Here is a 16,377-nt window from a genome sequence, read left to right as displayed (position 1 = left end):
TGAGGAAGGGGTCAGTGAATCCCAAAATTACACAGCCCAGCTGCTCTGTGGGTGTATTTGTTTTATGAAATCGTGCAAAGATGTCCAGATGGGAGCCCCGAGCTGGCATGTCCTCGTGACACAGCGCCTGTGCTCTGGCTGGAGGCCACCCAGCCCAGCTGTGTCACCAAACCAAGGCGCCAGAGCTCTCGGCGTGGGCCAGGAGACGGTCTGGTCCCCAGCCGTCCAGCTCACCTGCCTGGACACCCCACCCATTCATTTACATTTCATGTCCTGTGCACATCTAAGGACAAAGTTGCAAAAAGTATTAGGGAAAACAGAAGCGCCTGCATTTCCAAAGGAAGAAACATCTGTTTTTCTCCTGGTAGACTGTTTGTTATTTATTTCCACCCCTTCTCCCTGAGGTCCTGCAGCAGGGAGTGCAGGGGACCCAGAGCCCTTGGCCCCAGCTGGGTCTCGGTGCTGCCAGCCCCAGGGACAGGCACCCACCCAGGACCCACGGGGTTTCTCACCAAACCTCGTCCGCACATCCCGCAGAGTTTATCGTAACCGATACACTTCTGCAGAGCGCTGACTGCTCTGACAAACAGGAATTTTCTAATGAAAACCTGCTTCAGTGCAAGATTTCCAACTAGATGTGACATGGGTGCGTGCGTCAGCCTCCCTGCGCAGGGGACATCTCAAAATGTTTGTACACAAAGCCAGGTGTTCAAAACATGTCTGAGTGTGTGTATGGGGCAGACATAAGGTTGCCTGGGGAAAAAAAATACGGGGGAGGAGAGGGGGAAAAAGTAAATCTTAACATGCCTCTACTTCCATTCCTCAGGTTCACTTTATAAACCCAGAGACTGTGCCGAAACCCTGCTGTGCTCCTACACAACTCAATGCCATCTCAGTGCTCTATTTTGATGACAGCTCCAACGTTATCTTAAAAAAATACAGGAACATGGTGGTACGAGCATGTGGCTGTCATTAGATTTGTAGGAAATGAAAAACAAGTTATTTGTAAAGAGTGGGTTTGTGCGGCTGTGTGGGGGAGGGGAAAAGGTTAGCGCTCCGGCAACGGGTTTAAGAAAAGCCCAAACAGTTCTTAGGACCGGGCTTCTGCAAGTTCAGACAATGGAACAGTTTCTGGATCTAAGTGGCATTTGAACACATTTTGTTTTAGTTTATTACAGACAATGAGCTTGTAAACTGAAACAAGCCAGAGAAACCATTTAAGACCAAATCTGCCTACAAATTGGCTCCTACAATACATACTTCTGCAAATGAATCTTTCTGAAAATTGCAAACTCACCACTGTTGATTGTGAGTTGAAAAATAATAATCTGTCCAAGGTGAGAATGTGCTGTGACTAATAAGCATGTGTAGTTCCTGTAACACAGTTTGCAATAAAAGAAGTGAGCAAAATATACCTGGAGTGAACAGGTATTTTGTTAGAGAATTATAGCTTCCATCCTTTTGTTTGCTTCCATTTCATAAGCAAAAGCAAAGATTAATTACATGCAACTTCCAGTTTTAAAGTACAGTAGCAAAATCTGTATTCTGGATTGACACTCATTCAAAGGACGGATCAGTCTAAGGCAAAAAAAATGTCTCTAGTTGGCAAGCGAAAGAACTGAAGAAAATAATTCCAAAGAGCAAGACCTTCTGGGTATACTTTTTTTTTTTTTCTGTCAACAGGGAAGGAAATTTCCTTTAGCAACCAGAAAGAATTTGAATTTGAACTTGAAACAGGAAAGCAGCAAAATGTTAAGAAACAGGCATTAAGCCTAAGGTTTAGCTGGGGTATCCTAAGCAGTTACAGAGTTGTGAAAGACAGAGCTAAAGATCCTGCTCCTGTTTGGAAAATGTCCATTGACTTCACTGACAGAACAAGTTCGATGCTTTTATGGAAATATGGAGGTTCAAGCACAGAAGGCGCCGTAAGCACCACACAGACAGGTAGAAACCAGCTGGGAAACCTTACTGCCCGGAGTCAGCGTTTGCAATAAAGCCCCTGCTCTATTATTGGCTTTACCTTTGAAACAAAAAAATAAAAACAAATAAATCCCTTTCAAGAGCCACAGCAACAAGCTGGAACCAGGAGCAAGAAAGCATCCCCTCAAGGCTTTTCTTTTCCCTTCTTTTAAAAATCACAGGTTACACAAACATCACGCTTAGGTAATTAAAACTCAATTAACGTTGTGAATAAGAATGCAACGTAGCAGTAACCAGTCACAAACCGATCCAAAACTTTGGCATACGCTGCGATTGTAATAGTAGTATTGACATAAATTCTGTCCAATAAAACACCAGTTTGCCCAGCACACCCAGCTCTCAGTCTCCAAAATTCAAAAACCTAAACCTCCCTCAGATGGGCCCAGAACACAATGAATCCCTGGAGATGGTTCTCTCTGTGCAGTGAGTGGACAGGGCAATGCAGCCGCAGTGGGAACTGCTCCATGTGCGCCCTTACAGGGGAGTTAGAGAGAAATGAACACAACTGCCCGATTCTGGCAATGGGTCACTGCTCTTCTTCCTTTAAGTCGCAGATCAAATCCAGACCACACCCCTTGCTTTAAAAAGAAAAATAAATTCCTGTCTATGAAATAATGAATTGGAAGCTTGTTTCTGATGGTCTAATTCTAATCTCATTTAAGTCAATTGGTGTTTTCCCAGCAGTTTTCTCAGTAGCAGGATTAGGCTTATGAGAAAGTAGAAGTCTGTCCATGCCATTGGTAGGGTTTGGACCAGGGCCTCGGTGAGCAGTTGCCGCATGGCCAGCTGTGCCCACTTCCACCCCAGGCAACTCAGACATCTGCAGGACCAGCCTGGCTGTGATGCAGATGCTCCGCAAGCACGACTGCAGCAAACGTCCAACTGCCCCGAGGTGAGAGCTTGCCCAAAGAGTTACAGGCGGCCAAGCAGCAGGAGAAGAGCTGAAGCCAAAGGACCATCTCTCCCCGGAGCCTGCAGACAAGGCCATCTACAATAAACAGCCCAAACTGCCCTCAGTGCATCGCTTATTTAGATTGAGGCACTGAAATAATGCAGATTGGACGTGTCTTCTGACGTTGTGTACGTATATACACCAGTGCTTCTGTAAACCTCCTAAAGGAAGTTAAGGTGCTGCCCAGAAAGTTCAAAGCTAATCGTGCCTTAACTTCTACTATTTAGTAGTCAAGGATTAGGTTTTCTTGCGGGTGTTTCAGTGTTGGTGGTCACTGCATTGGTGTATTGCATTTTTAACTTGGACCACGGTATCTTGCTGTATAGGATTCATATATTAGATATTATGTGGGGATTGTTTCTGTTTTGTTTTGGTTTTTTAAAAAACATATTAACAGGATTTCTGTTGCTAGGCTCAACATCAGCTTCACTGTTTGTACATTTTTATGTAAATAGTTGTCACAAGCGGAAGAAGAATTATTTATTTCCATCTCTGAATTCCTTTTCAATCACATCCAGGAAAAATGCGTCTCAGTTCCTAAACACATTTGTTTCCTTATTTAAGAAGATATTTATTAACAGTTGGCAAAAATGCATACATGTTTCTGATTCTTTTCATAGAGCAGTTGTCAGAAGCCTTTTGTACAAACTAGTAAAATAAATCATTGCAACTTTACAAAGGATATCCCAACAACTTTGTGTATCTGTGTGGTTATTTCCCCTATATTCAAAGAACCTTTTTGGTTGGGCAATGCTTAATCTTGAGCCTCTGTTTGCATGTAGATCAGTGTCTATGTACAGGCAAAACTGGCACATGTCGCTATTTGGTGCTGCTCCTTCAGTCCAAATACAACAGAGAGGGAAGAACACAGAAAAATATGAATATGTTTTGCAGACTGCACTGCAAAGGTCCATGATTGAATTATAGTGCAGCTGTCAGCAGCTGTTTCAAAGAAGCAGGGGGTAAATTAGTTCTGTTTACTGCTAACATAGTTCAGAGATTTAGTCATCCCAATAAAATTATAGAGGCACAAGAAAGGAAAAAAGAAACTCCAAAGGCACATTAGCCAAGAAGCTGACATTTTCTAATTTAGATTGTTTTAGCATATTTCAGAGATGCTGCTGGCATGAGATTCCCTACTGTGGATACCACACTGCATTGCTATGGAGGCAGCTGAAAAAATAATGGTCTGAATCCCTGTATTAGCTAAACATTATATCTTCAGGCCATAACAGCAAGTTTTGGGTTCTTGTTTACTCTTAACTGTGAGCAGAGTCGTGCCAGTTTATGCAGATGTATTTGCTGATCCAGAGGCTCAAATCACCAGCATTTTGGAGTTAAACCACAGTCTTTCACAAGTGATTACAAATTCATAAGTAAATTTGCTTCGTGCACTGATCTGAAATCCAGCAAAGCATCGGTGGAAACAACTTTATTGACCGAAACTGATGCCTGCCCAGCTTTTGTATGCCTAGACCGAATTTGGAAGGAGGATTCTCTGGTATTTCTTAGAATGGTCCCAATTCTCTGCATTTAGACCCACTGTAAATCAGAGGTGGTACCAGCAAGGGGAGGAAAACCAATAATAAAAAAATAATAAATAGAAAATCATCCTCCTTCAAGTGCCAGTCTTGCAGCCAACAGAAGCTTTACCACTAACTTCAACACATCCAGCCTTACACCAGGAAACATCCGTTGGTTTCCAGCTCTGCCACAAACACACACAACTTGCTGGATACGCTTCGGAGCAGCTTTCCCAGCCTGGGAGCCAAAAACTCCGTTCCTGAGCTGGTTGCAGCCTCCCCTCGGTCCCCAGCGCTGCTGTGGCTTCGTCTCATCTACTGTTCTGGAAGAGGAATGCCTGACATGAATATGTACGCTGCCATAAACTGGCAGGGCCATAAAACTCTAGTGAACCAGCTTCAAAACAGCAAGATTTATCTGAGTAATGACATTTTAAAGCACATTTAAAACATTTTATAGATCAGTTATTTTTAACTTCCTTTCGGGCCAAACTTTGAGGATGTTATGTTTGCTTAATTGAGCTGTTTTAGAGCTGTTCCAGTACTGACAATAGGATCCTTTTGTCCCCATGAAGGAAACTGCATCCATTGCTGCCAATGTTCATAAAATGAAAGACGATGGTTTAAGTAAGCCTGAGTATAATGTTAAGATTTCTGATTTTTATGGAAGCGTCAGCTGTAAAGCCTAAAAGCAGAGCGGGGGAGCAGAGCTCACACAGGCGCAGCTCAGCCCCTGGGATTCCCTCTGCTGCTCCTTCCAATCCTTTCAGCTCTGCCTGGGATGGGAATCTGGTTCAGTAAAACCAAAAAGACTCATCTTTTGAGTGCAGAATTTGCATCCTCTCTATGTTTCCATCCAAATACCCTGCTTGTTGACTTCCATTGCTGCCACAACCGCATTATTCTCTGTATTCAGCTGTTTCTTTGGAGAGAAATTCTGCCCAATTAAGCTAAAAGGAGCTTGTTTGAAGTTTTTATTTATCAGGTAATGATTGACAAGACCTTGAGGCAAAAAACTAGAAGCACTTTATACTACAGTCATTCATTATCCAAGTACAAAAGCAACAGAAATGGGTTATTATGGCCACTCTGAGTCACTCTGCTTTAAGTAAAAATATCTATTCCCTTCTGCTTAATGCAGCAGAATTTATATTCCTAAAGCAGCAGCTAAGAAAGATCAGAAGTTTTGGATAACACATGATTTGTTTCCTAGCGTGGTTTTCCTAGGGCCTGTTTACTGACCAGGCAGTAAGAGCAGACTTTTTCATTTTAATGTTTTAAGAGTTACTTGGGTATTGCAAGGTTTGCCACTTCGGGACAAATCTGCTGTTTTCTCCAATTAATAGAATCCTGATACTTGAATTAATTCCATAAATAAAGACAGCACGGTTTTTAGACGGCTTGAGTTGGGTTTTATGTTTGAAAGGAAAACAGGACAAGTCAGTCAGATTCGTCAGCTTCACCTTTTTTTTTTTTCCAATCAGGAAAAAGTACTGGGAAAACTAGGGGAGAAAAGAACGTTACAGCCTCGGTCCCACAAATCCCTGAGAAAGGTAGCTTTGCACTTGACTAATTTTTGCAGGCATGGTTAAGCATTTAGCCATTTGCAGGGTAAGACTCTACATGGGGCTGCTTGAATTAACCTCACCCTCAAAGAACTGGCTTGCTTTTCTGCAATAAAATCCAATCCCAGGCCAGTCAGCAGCAATTTGGGGAATGGAGCATTTGTGCCTGGAATTGGGAGGGGGCAAGTGGCTGCAATCACTGCAAGGTCCATGGGCTTGCCCATAATTAAAAACATGCACTTACCCTTTCTGAACGGGCAGCTGGAACAACTCCTGAGCCAGCAGCTCTGTGCTGCTGATAACTTGGGGCTAATGGTCTTATTTTAAGCAGCTCTTAAGAAAAAGGAGGGGATGCCAGAACCTCAGCAGATCTGTATGTTTTTTGCATGTCAGTGCCTGCAAGCTCAAGCCCAGGACTTCAGGTTTATGCCAAGTTTCTGAAGCAGTACATGAAGGTTGGAGGTGTCTCTGCCAAGGTCTAGAGCAGGCAATGGCCCTGGTAGCGGCCGGACACTAATGGGGACACCAGCAAGGTGACCTTTGGCTTGGCTAATGAAGGCAAACCATTGCAGGCTGCTGGATTTATTCCTGTGTTATTTGTTGCTGCTGTGTCAGGTGCTTCATATAAAATATGTGGAAGCAGAGACGTTCAGTGTCTGGATTTGGTTATGGAGGGTCAGAGCTCAAAGATATCATTTCTCAGGTCCCAACATTTTAAGCCATTTTGATCAACATTTATAACAAGCTGCAGACAAGAGCAGAGAAGTTGATGGCTCTACATCTGTCTGCCTTGGGTAGAAATACTAGTCAGTCTCTTTGTATTGCCCAAAATATATTTGGGCAATCGCTTAATGAGAACAAATTCCTCATTTTAGTTTGAGTTTTCGACTATATACTAAGCGTACAAGAAGAGGGCACAAACCAATATATGCAGCTGATCCAAAACTGACTATGAGGAGTTTTGCTTCTGATTTGTTTATTCATTTCTCACAGTGATCTACAGCCGCTTCTGACCTATATTTGGCTCCCAAACCTAGCATCTAGCTCTTAAATCCACTGGATTGGTTTGTTCTTCCTTATCAGGGAATGACCTGGCTGGACTGCAGTTTTAGGACTTGGTAATTACTCCAAGGATGTATTTTCCTGAAACCTCAGGGCTAGATTCTGGAATGGACAGCAAGCAGAGGTAGGGTCAGGCATTTGTGAGAAGTGTGCAGCTACTAACACTTTGCAACTGTACAACCAGGTGTTGAAATCCATCTTGCAGGGTTCCCCTGAAAACCTGTCCAGTGGTTCCTGGGAGAAGGAACATGACACTCATAGAGGTTTGGCCACTATTGACTTGGAGCAATTTTAATCAAAAGGTATTTTTCCTAACAGCAAGGCAAACTTATTTTTTCTCTTCTTTTTTTTTTTTTTTTTTGAATTAGAGAAATGCAAGAATGATTCCAAGTTCAGCCCATCAGTTGTTTTGGTTTCACATGACTACTGAGAAATCAACTGTAAAAGCTGGTGCAGTTATATACACACATACCATGCACAGAACATGAACTATAAATACTAGCAGGGAGTCTGGTTTAAGAAGCTGCAGTTAATATTGTGTCAGAACAGCCCTTGGAACCCCCATTTCCAGAGATTTATATTGCAGGGTGTGGGGAGGGAATAAATCCGATTTTGCTGGAACATTGCCTACAACTTCTCAGCCATAAAGCCTTTATTTATGGCTGTTACACAGCATGAAGGATTCAATTTGTCCTTTGTTATGAATTTCAGTGGATCATGTAACTGTTTATTTACAGACATATTAAAAAAGTTGGTATTTTTGGTTTGCAAGAAAAAACAAAGCTCTTCATACTAGTGGGGACGTGTTTAGATCGCACTTGATAGAAACAGTATGCTGGGTCCACAGACGATGAGACAAGGTAGTGAAGGACTTCCATGAGGCTGGTGTGCGTGGTGATGAAGCACAGGCTCTAGGCTGAGATGTCCCCCACCACAACCACCTCAGTTGCTCAGCTGTGATCTCACAACCATTTCAATGCTTGGTGAGGAGCGGCAGCAGCTCCTTCCGAGAGCTGCTGGAGGCGCTTCTGCTCGGAAGCAACAGCTCCAGCTTCACAGGAGTAGGTGGAAAATCATAATCAATTCAAGGCACAAAACCGTACCAGCTCTTCCCAGCTTTGAGAGATTTCCTGCTTCTAGTAGCAGCTGAGAACAACATGCTCAATTAAAAGAAAGATCACAACCAGAGAGAGACAAACGTCTGTAGTGACACAGTGCACTTTGCAGCAGCAACATGGCATCGCAGTGACAATGCCATTAATTACCACTTGCAAAGCACTCTCTCTTCAAAGCATTTTTGTTGGTATTAAAGAGGAAGAAGATTGTATTTTGCATTCATTTATTTCATGTTTCTCATCTGTCTCAAGAACAAGGCTTGAGAAACCTGTTATTTGGGCAAGAGGTAACAGCCTCAAGTTAAAATAGATGGAGACTCCTTCCTGAGAGATGTGGGAGACTGACAGCAAATTAAGCCTGCAGGTCAAATATTATGTTATCCAGATGGGAGTGACAGTCTTTGAGGAAGCAGATCTGGTTTTCTGCTGCAGCACCTCTCAGAAAATGAAAAGAAAAACATATCCGCCAACAACCGGCATTGCTTTTGCCTCATTTCCAGACCATGTGTCAGACATACTCTGATGTCTCCTTAGATGTGTCCTCCTTCCCTTTATGAAAAGAGGTGGAAGACCAAGGAAGTATCAAGTCCATGATTCACCTACCTCCTCTTGAAAGATGCTCAGCTAATGGAGAACTGGAACAGATCCTAAAGAATGTCATTCTCTAAGTCAGTCCTTGGCTGATCAAACACAGGAACACTATTTGGTTGGTAAGAACATGGCACAGACATTCTGCAGCCTCTTACCACGCTTGCAAGCAAAACACAACATCTGTCTTCTACATGTACGCTCACATTAATTAAAAATCTTCAGCGCAAACTACCAAAGAAAAGTGTAAGCTACAGGCTATCAAGAAGGGAGCTGGGATGCTGATGTCCCTACAGCAGGAGCACTTACTAGACAAAGACATGAGCACAGCACCCTGCATCTGGTGATAGAGTGGCCTCCCTTTATTATGAGGACAACTGTTTTTCAAGTAGGGCTCTGAAGCCAAATACTTCCTATTTCCCATTAATGAAGCAAGCATTAACGAGCTTTGCTGTTCCTACCACTTCTTGATGGCAGCTGGGTCTATTTCTCCCATCAGTGGGGAAAGCAGTAAACTTGATCACAGGCTACCAAACTCTACGGCTCTTAATTAAACCGTGATGGCATCAAGGATGACACTGTTAGAGAACAAGTTTTTCAATGTTGTTTAGAAGAGAAAGGATTTCGGGTGGCATGGGCACCACTGGGCACCAGCAGTGAAGGAAACACCCCAGGCAGGTTGATGGGGAGGCGCTGGTTGTACCGGCTGGTTGCAGAGAGGAGCAGCCACCGGGGAGGCCGGCACAGACAGTTCTTTCAGCGCTTACAAATGAGCTCTGACCCTCCTGATGTTTATTTTCCAGCACTAATTTCAAGCCATCTTCCTGAACTGCCTGATTTTTTCCAGCTCTTAGCCTGCTTTGGCAAGTCCTTGTCACTGCTGTGCTTTTGATACCCTTGCAGTTGTTTGTGTGTTTACGTGTTTCTAATACATACGTGTGTGTACATACAGTTAGGAAAAGCGAGGTAACTTGACTACTGCCCTGAGAACTGCGGATTTGAACCCCCATCTAGGTTTGGAACAGGGCTTCAAATCCTATAGTAGCTTCATGTAAAGCCTAGAAAATAGCAGAGAGAGGGGGAAGAGGAGGAAAAAAAAAATAAAGAGGAATAAGCACATTGTCCTTTTGCCAGACAACAGATTTCTGTGGATCAAACTGAGTATTTCTGCTGATGGGCGTAGCCTCAAGTTGCACACTTATGGGGAAAGGTAGAACATACCCAACATGTCTTTTGTTACATCTCTAAAACACCTTCCACAGCACTGCCTTGCATACCTGTGAAGGTGCCACAAACAGAAGCAGTTTGGCCCTCACTGGTTCCGCTGCCACCTGGGCTTTGATGTGCCTGTTCAGGCTCCCTGGTTCTAGAGCCGGGTGACAATAATATTTCATCTGATTTAGCTTCAGCTTTCATATCTCTGAAAGCAGCAGAAACAACCCTATGCATAGGTTACCACAGAGAAAACGGTTGATACCCAAATCTCTGTTTACATACGCATTCTGAATTCGGCTAGACTTCAATGAGGTTTTACTGATTTACAGAAAACATGACTTCCCATACACACTATGGACACAAGGACACCCGGAACATGACACATGTTCAACAGCTCTTTCCTGCAACCTTCCATGTGCTATGTGGTCACAGAACATCAGAGAGGCTGTATTTACTGCTCCTACTGCTTAAGACTTCAAAAAAAGTCATTTTGGTTGATTTATTGTCAGTATGGCAGTCGTGACCTCAAGGGCTTTTTCTAGGCTCAGGATCCCCCAGTTTTGTCAGTCTTTAGCTGAAAATACACAGATTAATCGGACAGAGGCATGACAAACCTTTCCACCTCCCTTCCCTGCCTCTGAAGGAAGGGTAAGAACAAGCAACTTGCCAGAGGTCACACACACATTTGCAGAAAAGTTTACATTTAATCAACATCTGCCTCTCCCCCCCTCCTCTACATATGAGAACCTTCTGGGAAAAATAACAGTTTACTCAATCAACACACAAATATTCAGCTACAGCTCTTCCCTCTTCAGTTGAGCTAAGGAGAGACCTTTTCTGTACAGTGACAACTGACAAACGCCGTGCCCTTGCTGGAGGCCTTTGTTGCTGGTGTCTACCTTAATCGCCGCTTCCCGTTTGCTTTGGCCTCTTCTCAAAGCAAGCAGCATGTGTAATTGCACACTGAGGGAGATGTCTGCCTCTGATCCGCCTGACCAGTTTCTCCCAGTAGTAATTTAGGAGTGTCTCTGTTGGTAGTAGATTTAACCAGCAAATGAGAGCAGCTTTGAGATTCAGCCATCTTCCCCAAACTGAAGGATTTTTCCCTGTTCAATAGGACGTCATCACGTGGCTACTAAAACTGTTTATTGGGCTGTAAGCTGTTGGCCAAGTTGAAGCTCAGCCGCTGAAGTTGTACTCATTGAGGCCGCTTCATCTTCGGGAGCCAAGTGCCATGTCCCATATCTCATCTGCACCGTGAACTCGCAGGGAGCAGACACGAGCAGTGCAGAGCTGGGTCAGGCATCCCCAGCACGTCCCTCTGGGGACAGCCCACCCCACACACCCAGGGCTGCGCATCTCGGTGACAACACCCCGGGGTTCTCACTGTGCCCCGGCCTCTTTGACCTCTACGCCATTTGCTTAGCTCAGGGGAAAAGCCCAGCACGTTCACAACTACGTAACTGTTCAAGGAGGAGATGCTGCTGGCGCACACCCAAACCCCCAAAGCCTGGCAATGCAAGCAGCCGGTGTCCCCAGCAGCCTGCCAAGCTCGTCCCTCTGCCCCCTCCATTTTCTTCCCCCATTTACTTGATTGCATTAACATGAAGAACAACATCAGAAAGTTTGTGGTGATGGGACTGGAATTCCTCAGTCAGGTTTATTTTAACACATGTAGAATACTAGATATCCACTGAGCTATATATAGAGATAGGGTTACAAAAAAAGCCCTATACTTCTGAAAGCCACAAGGCCATGAAGATAGATTATCTGAATTACTGTCATTACTGAAATTGCTAGCTAAAGAAACTTCCAAGCACCATGCATCACTCTAGCAGTTTGACTATGGGAACCACTGTAATTACAAAGTATTTTAAATCATGCCAGTACAAACAAGATCTGGAAATGGAAAATACCGTGCTAGTCATCACATCTGGAAATTAATGGTTGGCATGGAAATGCATGGAACTGGTTACTCATGCTGAGCAGTGGGCACAGTGAAGTCATGTCCACTACCGCTCCTGACTACCTTCAGCTAAGGTTATTTCCACAGTCTCACCCACACTTCTGGCAGCCTCCAAATACAAGTCCTGTGCCTCACAGGGAGAGCTGGCATCTCCGTTAGGGGAATCTCAGCTCAAAACATCCCCAAGTGCCAAGAAAGATGTGACACGCGAAGGCCAAGGAGCAACACAAGCCACATCAACCCTGTTCCAGGCATTAAGTAGGTGCCCTTCACTCTGCTGGACAGCTTACACAGAGGTGTAGTGGATTCCTGGTAAGGACCAATGCTTGACACATGGTGATTCACACTCAGAGATTACCCACACAGGATCTATTTTTATCCCCTCCAAAAGCTTTGAGGAGAATGTGTAACTATTTTCCTACTAAAAACACATACATCTGACAGCTTTTTCCAGTCTCTGCAGAAAGCCCAAAACCAACATTGCCCAAAGCACCCATCTTGAGCGAACGTTGTCATTCTCTTTTGCAAGACGAAAGCAACATTGAAGTCAAGTAATGCACAAAGGCCTTTTAGTGAGCCTATGTGGAATAACATTTTAAGAACTTCTTACTAAAAACTTTTAGAGAAGTGTTTATACTCAAGTAATTTTCAATAAAAAGGCGGCGGGGGGGTTGGGTGGTGGTGGTGGGGAGGAAATCACAGCAACTTCCAGATTCGGTGTACATGCGTCAGGTTTAACTGGTGAGAATAGCATTTTACCTCATTCTCCATAAGAGGAAAAAGTTATGGGCACGCAGCAGAGCGAGACAAAGCAGAAGTTCGCCCATTTACATCACACCCAGTGTGCCACAGCCCCAATAAACACACAGAAAGCTTCTTTCCCCAATGCTGCTGTCCTAGCGAAAGGCGCGCACACCAACAGGACCGTCTTGCCTTTGCGGGCTGCGCTCCTCCATTGCACAACGTCCCGAGGACTAATCTCCAAACACCATCAGCCTGGAGAGTGCCTGTCCTTATCTACTGCAGAGCAGCTGTTGTGGACTTCTGTCTACAAGATCAAAGGCAGGCTTATTCCAACAAGCCAGCATTACTCAGAAAGCTGGAATCAACTCGCTCCGGGATAAAGCTCAGCATGTCCTGCCCAGGGCTAGAGTGCAGACCAGCAGTATCGCTCCAACCAGAACTGCAGGCTGAGCTCTGCTGGCCCAAGGACAAGAGCAAGCCAGTTCCCAAAGGCAAAGCATCAATTCCTGCTCTTGTTGCTGCACTCCTTGTCCCAAGCCATGCTTTTGGTCCCCTACATGGATAAAGAAACACCCACTCTTCCTTAGAGGACAAGCTCATGACACAATAGTAAAATCCAGAAGTTCAGGGTTATTTCGTCTGCAGGGTGGGAAGAGCTTGCAGGAACCTTCCCTACTCTGTGTTGTACCCAGCCCTGGAGACAAGTAGAGCAGAGAGGGCAACAGGGGACCAAGGCACAAAACACGCAGGCAGCAAACAGATTTTGCCAACCACAGCAAGCGAGGCAACTGCCTCTCTTGCCCCTGCACATAACCAGCCCCAGACCTGGTCATGACCAAAATGAAGGTGAAACCAGAGCAAATCAAGCACTTGAATAAGAATTAATATAACATTACTCTAAAAACACTGCACAGGAACTCCTCTCACAGGATTCAGATGATTTTAATTCTGTTCATTGATCAAACCCAGCATATCAACACCTCTGCTTCCAGACTCATAACCAGGCTGGTTGCAGACCAACAGATACAGGTAGAAGCTGTTCACCTGCTGTGTCCCACGCAGGGTGGCAGGTCTGCCCAAGACCACACTCCTCCAGACCCTGCTTCTGGCCACTCCAACAACCACGCTGCCATATTTCTCAGTCATCCAAACTACTATATCATTTTATTCAGGACCACAAAAGGTGAAGCAGAAGTCACCTTTTTCATTTCCACCACACAGAATCTTCTCAAGAGAAGCAGGCTGCAACACTGAGGTATCACCAGCACTTAGAGTTCACACCTTCCTGAAGCCACCAAAGCCCCAGAGGCCAGAAGACTTTCCACCTCCTCAGGACAAGCCCTACCTTCTCTAAGCAGGCCTGCAGCACCATGCTCTCAGCTAAACTTCTCAGCAGCTAGTTCAAAGTCCTGTAACTCAGTCCTTTCTGGGAGCTTCTGATTTTCACCTCATTTGGTGATAATTTACCCATCAGGTTTTCTCAATCACAAGGCATCATTTCCTCTCCCCCAGGTGGTATAGCTTCAGTATGGAGGAGCCTATACCTGCCCTTTTCAGAGGCTCCAGCCCCAAGGAGCTCACTAACGAAGCAAGCATCTGGTGTTCACCTGCACCTAATTGTATTGTGTTGTTACACAGCCCTTCACAGACTCCTTTGCTGGCCTCACTATGAAGGGACTTTTTACCCTGTATCACTGTAGGGACCAAGAAGAACCTGCCTGTCCTGCTCTCTTCTCCCTGGGGTTTCTTGCAACCAAGCAGGAGATCCAGGCCTCTAGGTGAGGGCTTGGATGCCTTCAAGCGGCCAGTTGAGCAGTCTGGGGTGTTTCTAGTGAAATCACTGGTTCCTTGGAAAGCCTGGTGTAAAACCAACAGATTTTTAACATCACATGGCTCGTTTGTAACAAGGGTTGCTCCCAAGATAGACTTCTTCCAAGCTGGTCTAGAAGGTTGGCAGCCCCACATCTGCAGAGGGCTGGAGCCCTGCCCGCACGTGTGGGTGTATGTGCACAGTCCCGAGTGCCCAAAGCTGCACACAAGAAGGTCTGGTAGAGGCACAGAAACCTTTGTCCCCTCATGTGTTATCTGAAAAGCAATTTTAGGCTGCGCTATCTTATCGCTAGTCCTGCCTCAGCCTCCCAAGCACTTCCGCATCTTCCTCTAGAGCCACAGCTTGTATGATTAGCATCACTTTAATGTGGTCTTTGTTATTTTTGCATCTGGGTTCCACATTTAGGAGTTCAGCACTTTGCGATGCAGTGGGGATAGAGTGACAGCAGGCTGGACCACTTAACTGATTATTTACCAGTTCCCCTGTTTTCGGCACATTGATTTTCCTCTGGTTGAAATCGATAGGCAGCACTTCCCACACGCTCACAAGGCTGTGTTTTAACAGCGAATGTGTGAGTCTAAGGATTGTGTTAAACCACACAGCGTCTTAACGCAGCCTTTACTGCATCTTAAATGATTAACACAACAGAGTATTTCAGATCCTACTACAGAAGTTCCTATATTGAACTTTGATAATTGCTACACTTCTGAACTTTAAACAAGATGTAACTCGATATGATATGGAAAGAGTTGGATTTGGAGTTGTGATTTTTATTTCTCACTATCTTCCACGTAAAGTTAGGCAGGAGGCATCAGCCATCAGTGCCTCAGTTTCCCTGTCTTTACCATTTTTATCTTGCAGATGTGGCAGGATTTTTAAAGGGACTGATACGATGAGAGGGGCTATAAGGCGTGCGAAGCCCTGGCACTGCATGCGGGAGGGCACAGCTGATGCCAAGGAGCCTGGCGAGAAGTCGCACCCAGTGGCCGCATGTTCTGCCCAGTCCAGTTGTCCCAGACCAGTAACCAGAATGCCTGGGTTGGGTCACTTCCAAAGCAATAACAACTGGGAAAAAACATAGCAAGTCAGAAATTGGGAAGTGTTCAGCCATCATCCACCTGTCCTCACATAGGCAATGAAATTGCTTTCTCTCTGCTACCTTGTTGAATGGAAAATTTACCCTCTCTAGATATTTGTGATGTGTCACATCTCACAGCCTGGCATACAGGCAGATCTGCCAGCTGGGGATTTCATTGTCCATTAGAGAGAAGGGAGTGAGCTGATCCCATGGTTATGAAGAAAAAATTGAGAGGTTTTGTTGAGTAAGATTCAGGAAACAAAAAAAACCCTGGAAATGGCCAAGTGTCCTTATTGAAATATATTTCAAATTTTCAGTTGTATCAATAATTTGCTTTTTATCCACTGAAAACCACTTCTGAAATTAAAAAAAAAAAAAAAAGTATACATGAAGTACATATATGGGCAAGAATTATTTTAGGCATAAACTTTCATCAAAATTTGAAGGAAAGCTGTGTGAAAAATCTTTAAAAACATACTCATTTTAATCAGAGTTTTATGTTAAAATGTAGTTGCCCTTTTTTGGTTTGTTCTCCATAAAAGAGCAAATTTGAACTTTTCTGGACCTGCAGTTTCCAGAAACCAGTTTTAAGCGTAGGCATAAACCAATTCCTACCAGTGCCAGGAAACAGCAGGAGCTGAATCTGTTGATGGGAAAGGTGGACACAGCAGCTATTTTAAACTCATGTTGGTTTAAAAACAAAGTGTGTGTTCGGCTGTCTTTGGGATGGAAGAAGATTTTGGCTCACTCCTTAGCTG

At 44.4% G+C, this 16,377-nt stretch overlaps 1 protein-coding gene across 1 annotated transcript in view; it reads left to right on the top strand.

Annotated features, from left to right (window-relative positions):
* Positions 1 to 3,625, top strand: part of BMP7 (bone morphogenetic protein 7) — a 43,739-nt gene extending 40,114 nt beyond the window's left edge. The window contains exon 7 of the mRNA XM_065850000.2: positions 827 to 3,625. Within this exon, the coding sequence (XP_065706072.1) occupies positions 827 to 976 (150 nt within the window). The 3' untranslated portion in view covers positions 977 to 3,625. The remainder of the gene's footprint in view (positions 1 to 826) is intronic.
* The last annotated feature ends 12,752 nt before the right edge of the window (positions 3,626 to 16,377 follow it).

Source organism: Patagioenas fasciata, chromosome 16, assembly GCF_037038585.1.
Source record: "Patagioenas fasciata isolate bPatFas1 chromosome 16, bPatFas1.hap1, whole genome shotgun sequence".
Taxonomy (NCBI): domain Eukaryota; kingdom Metazoa; phylum Chordata; class Aves; order Columbiformes; family Columbidae; genus Patagioenas; species Patagioenas fasciata.
The sequence above is the reverse complement of the archived record's forward strand: the minus strand, read 5'-3'. Positions and strand labels throughout refer to the sequence as shown.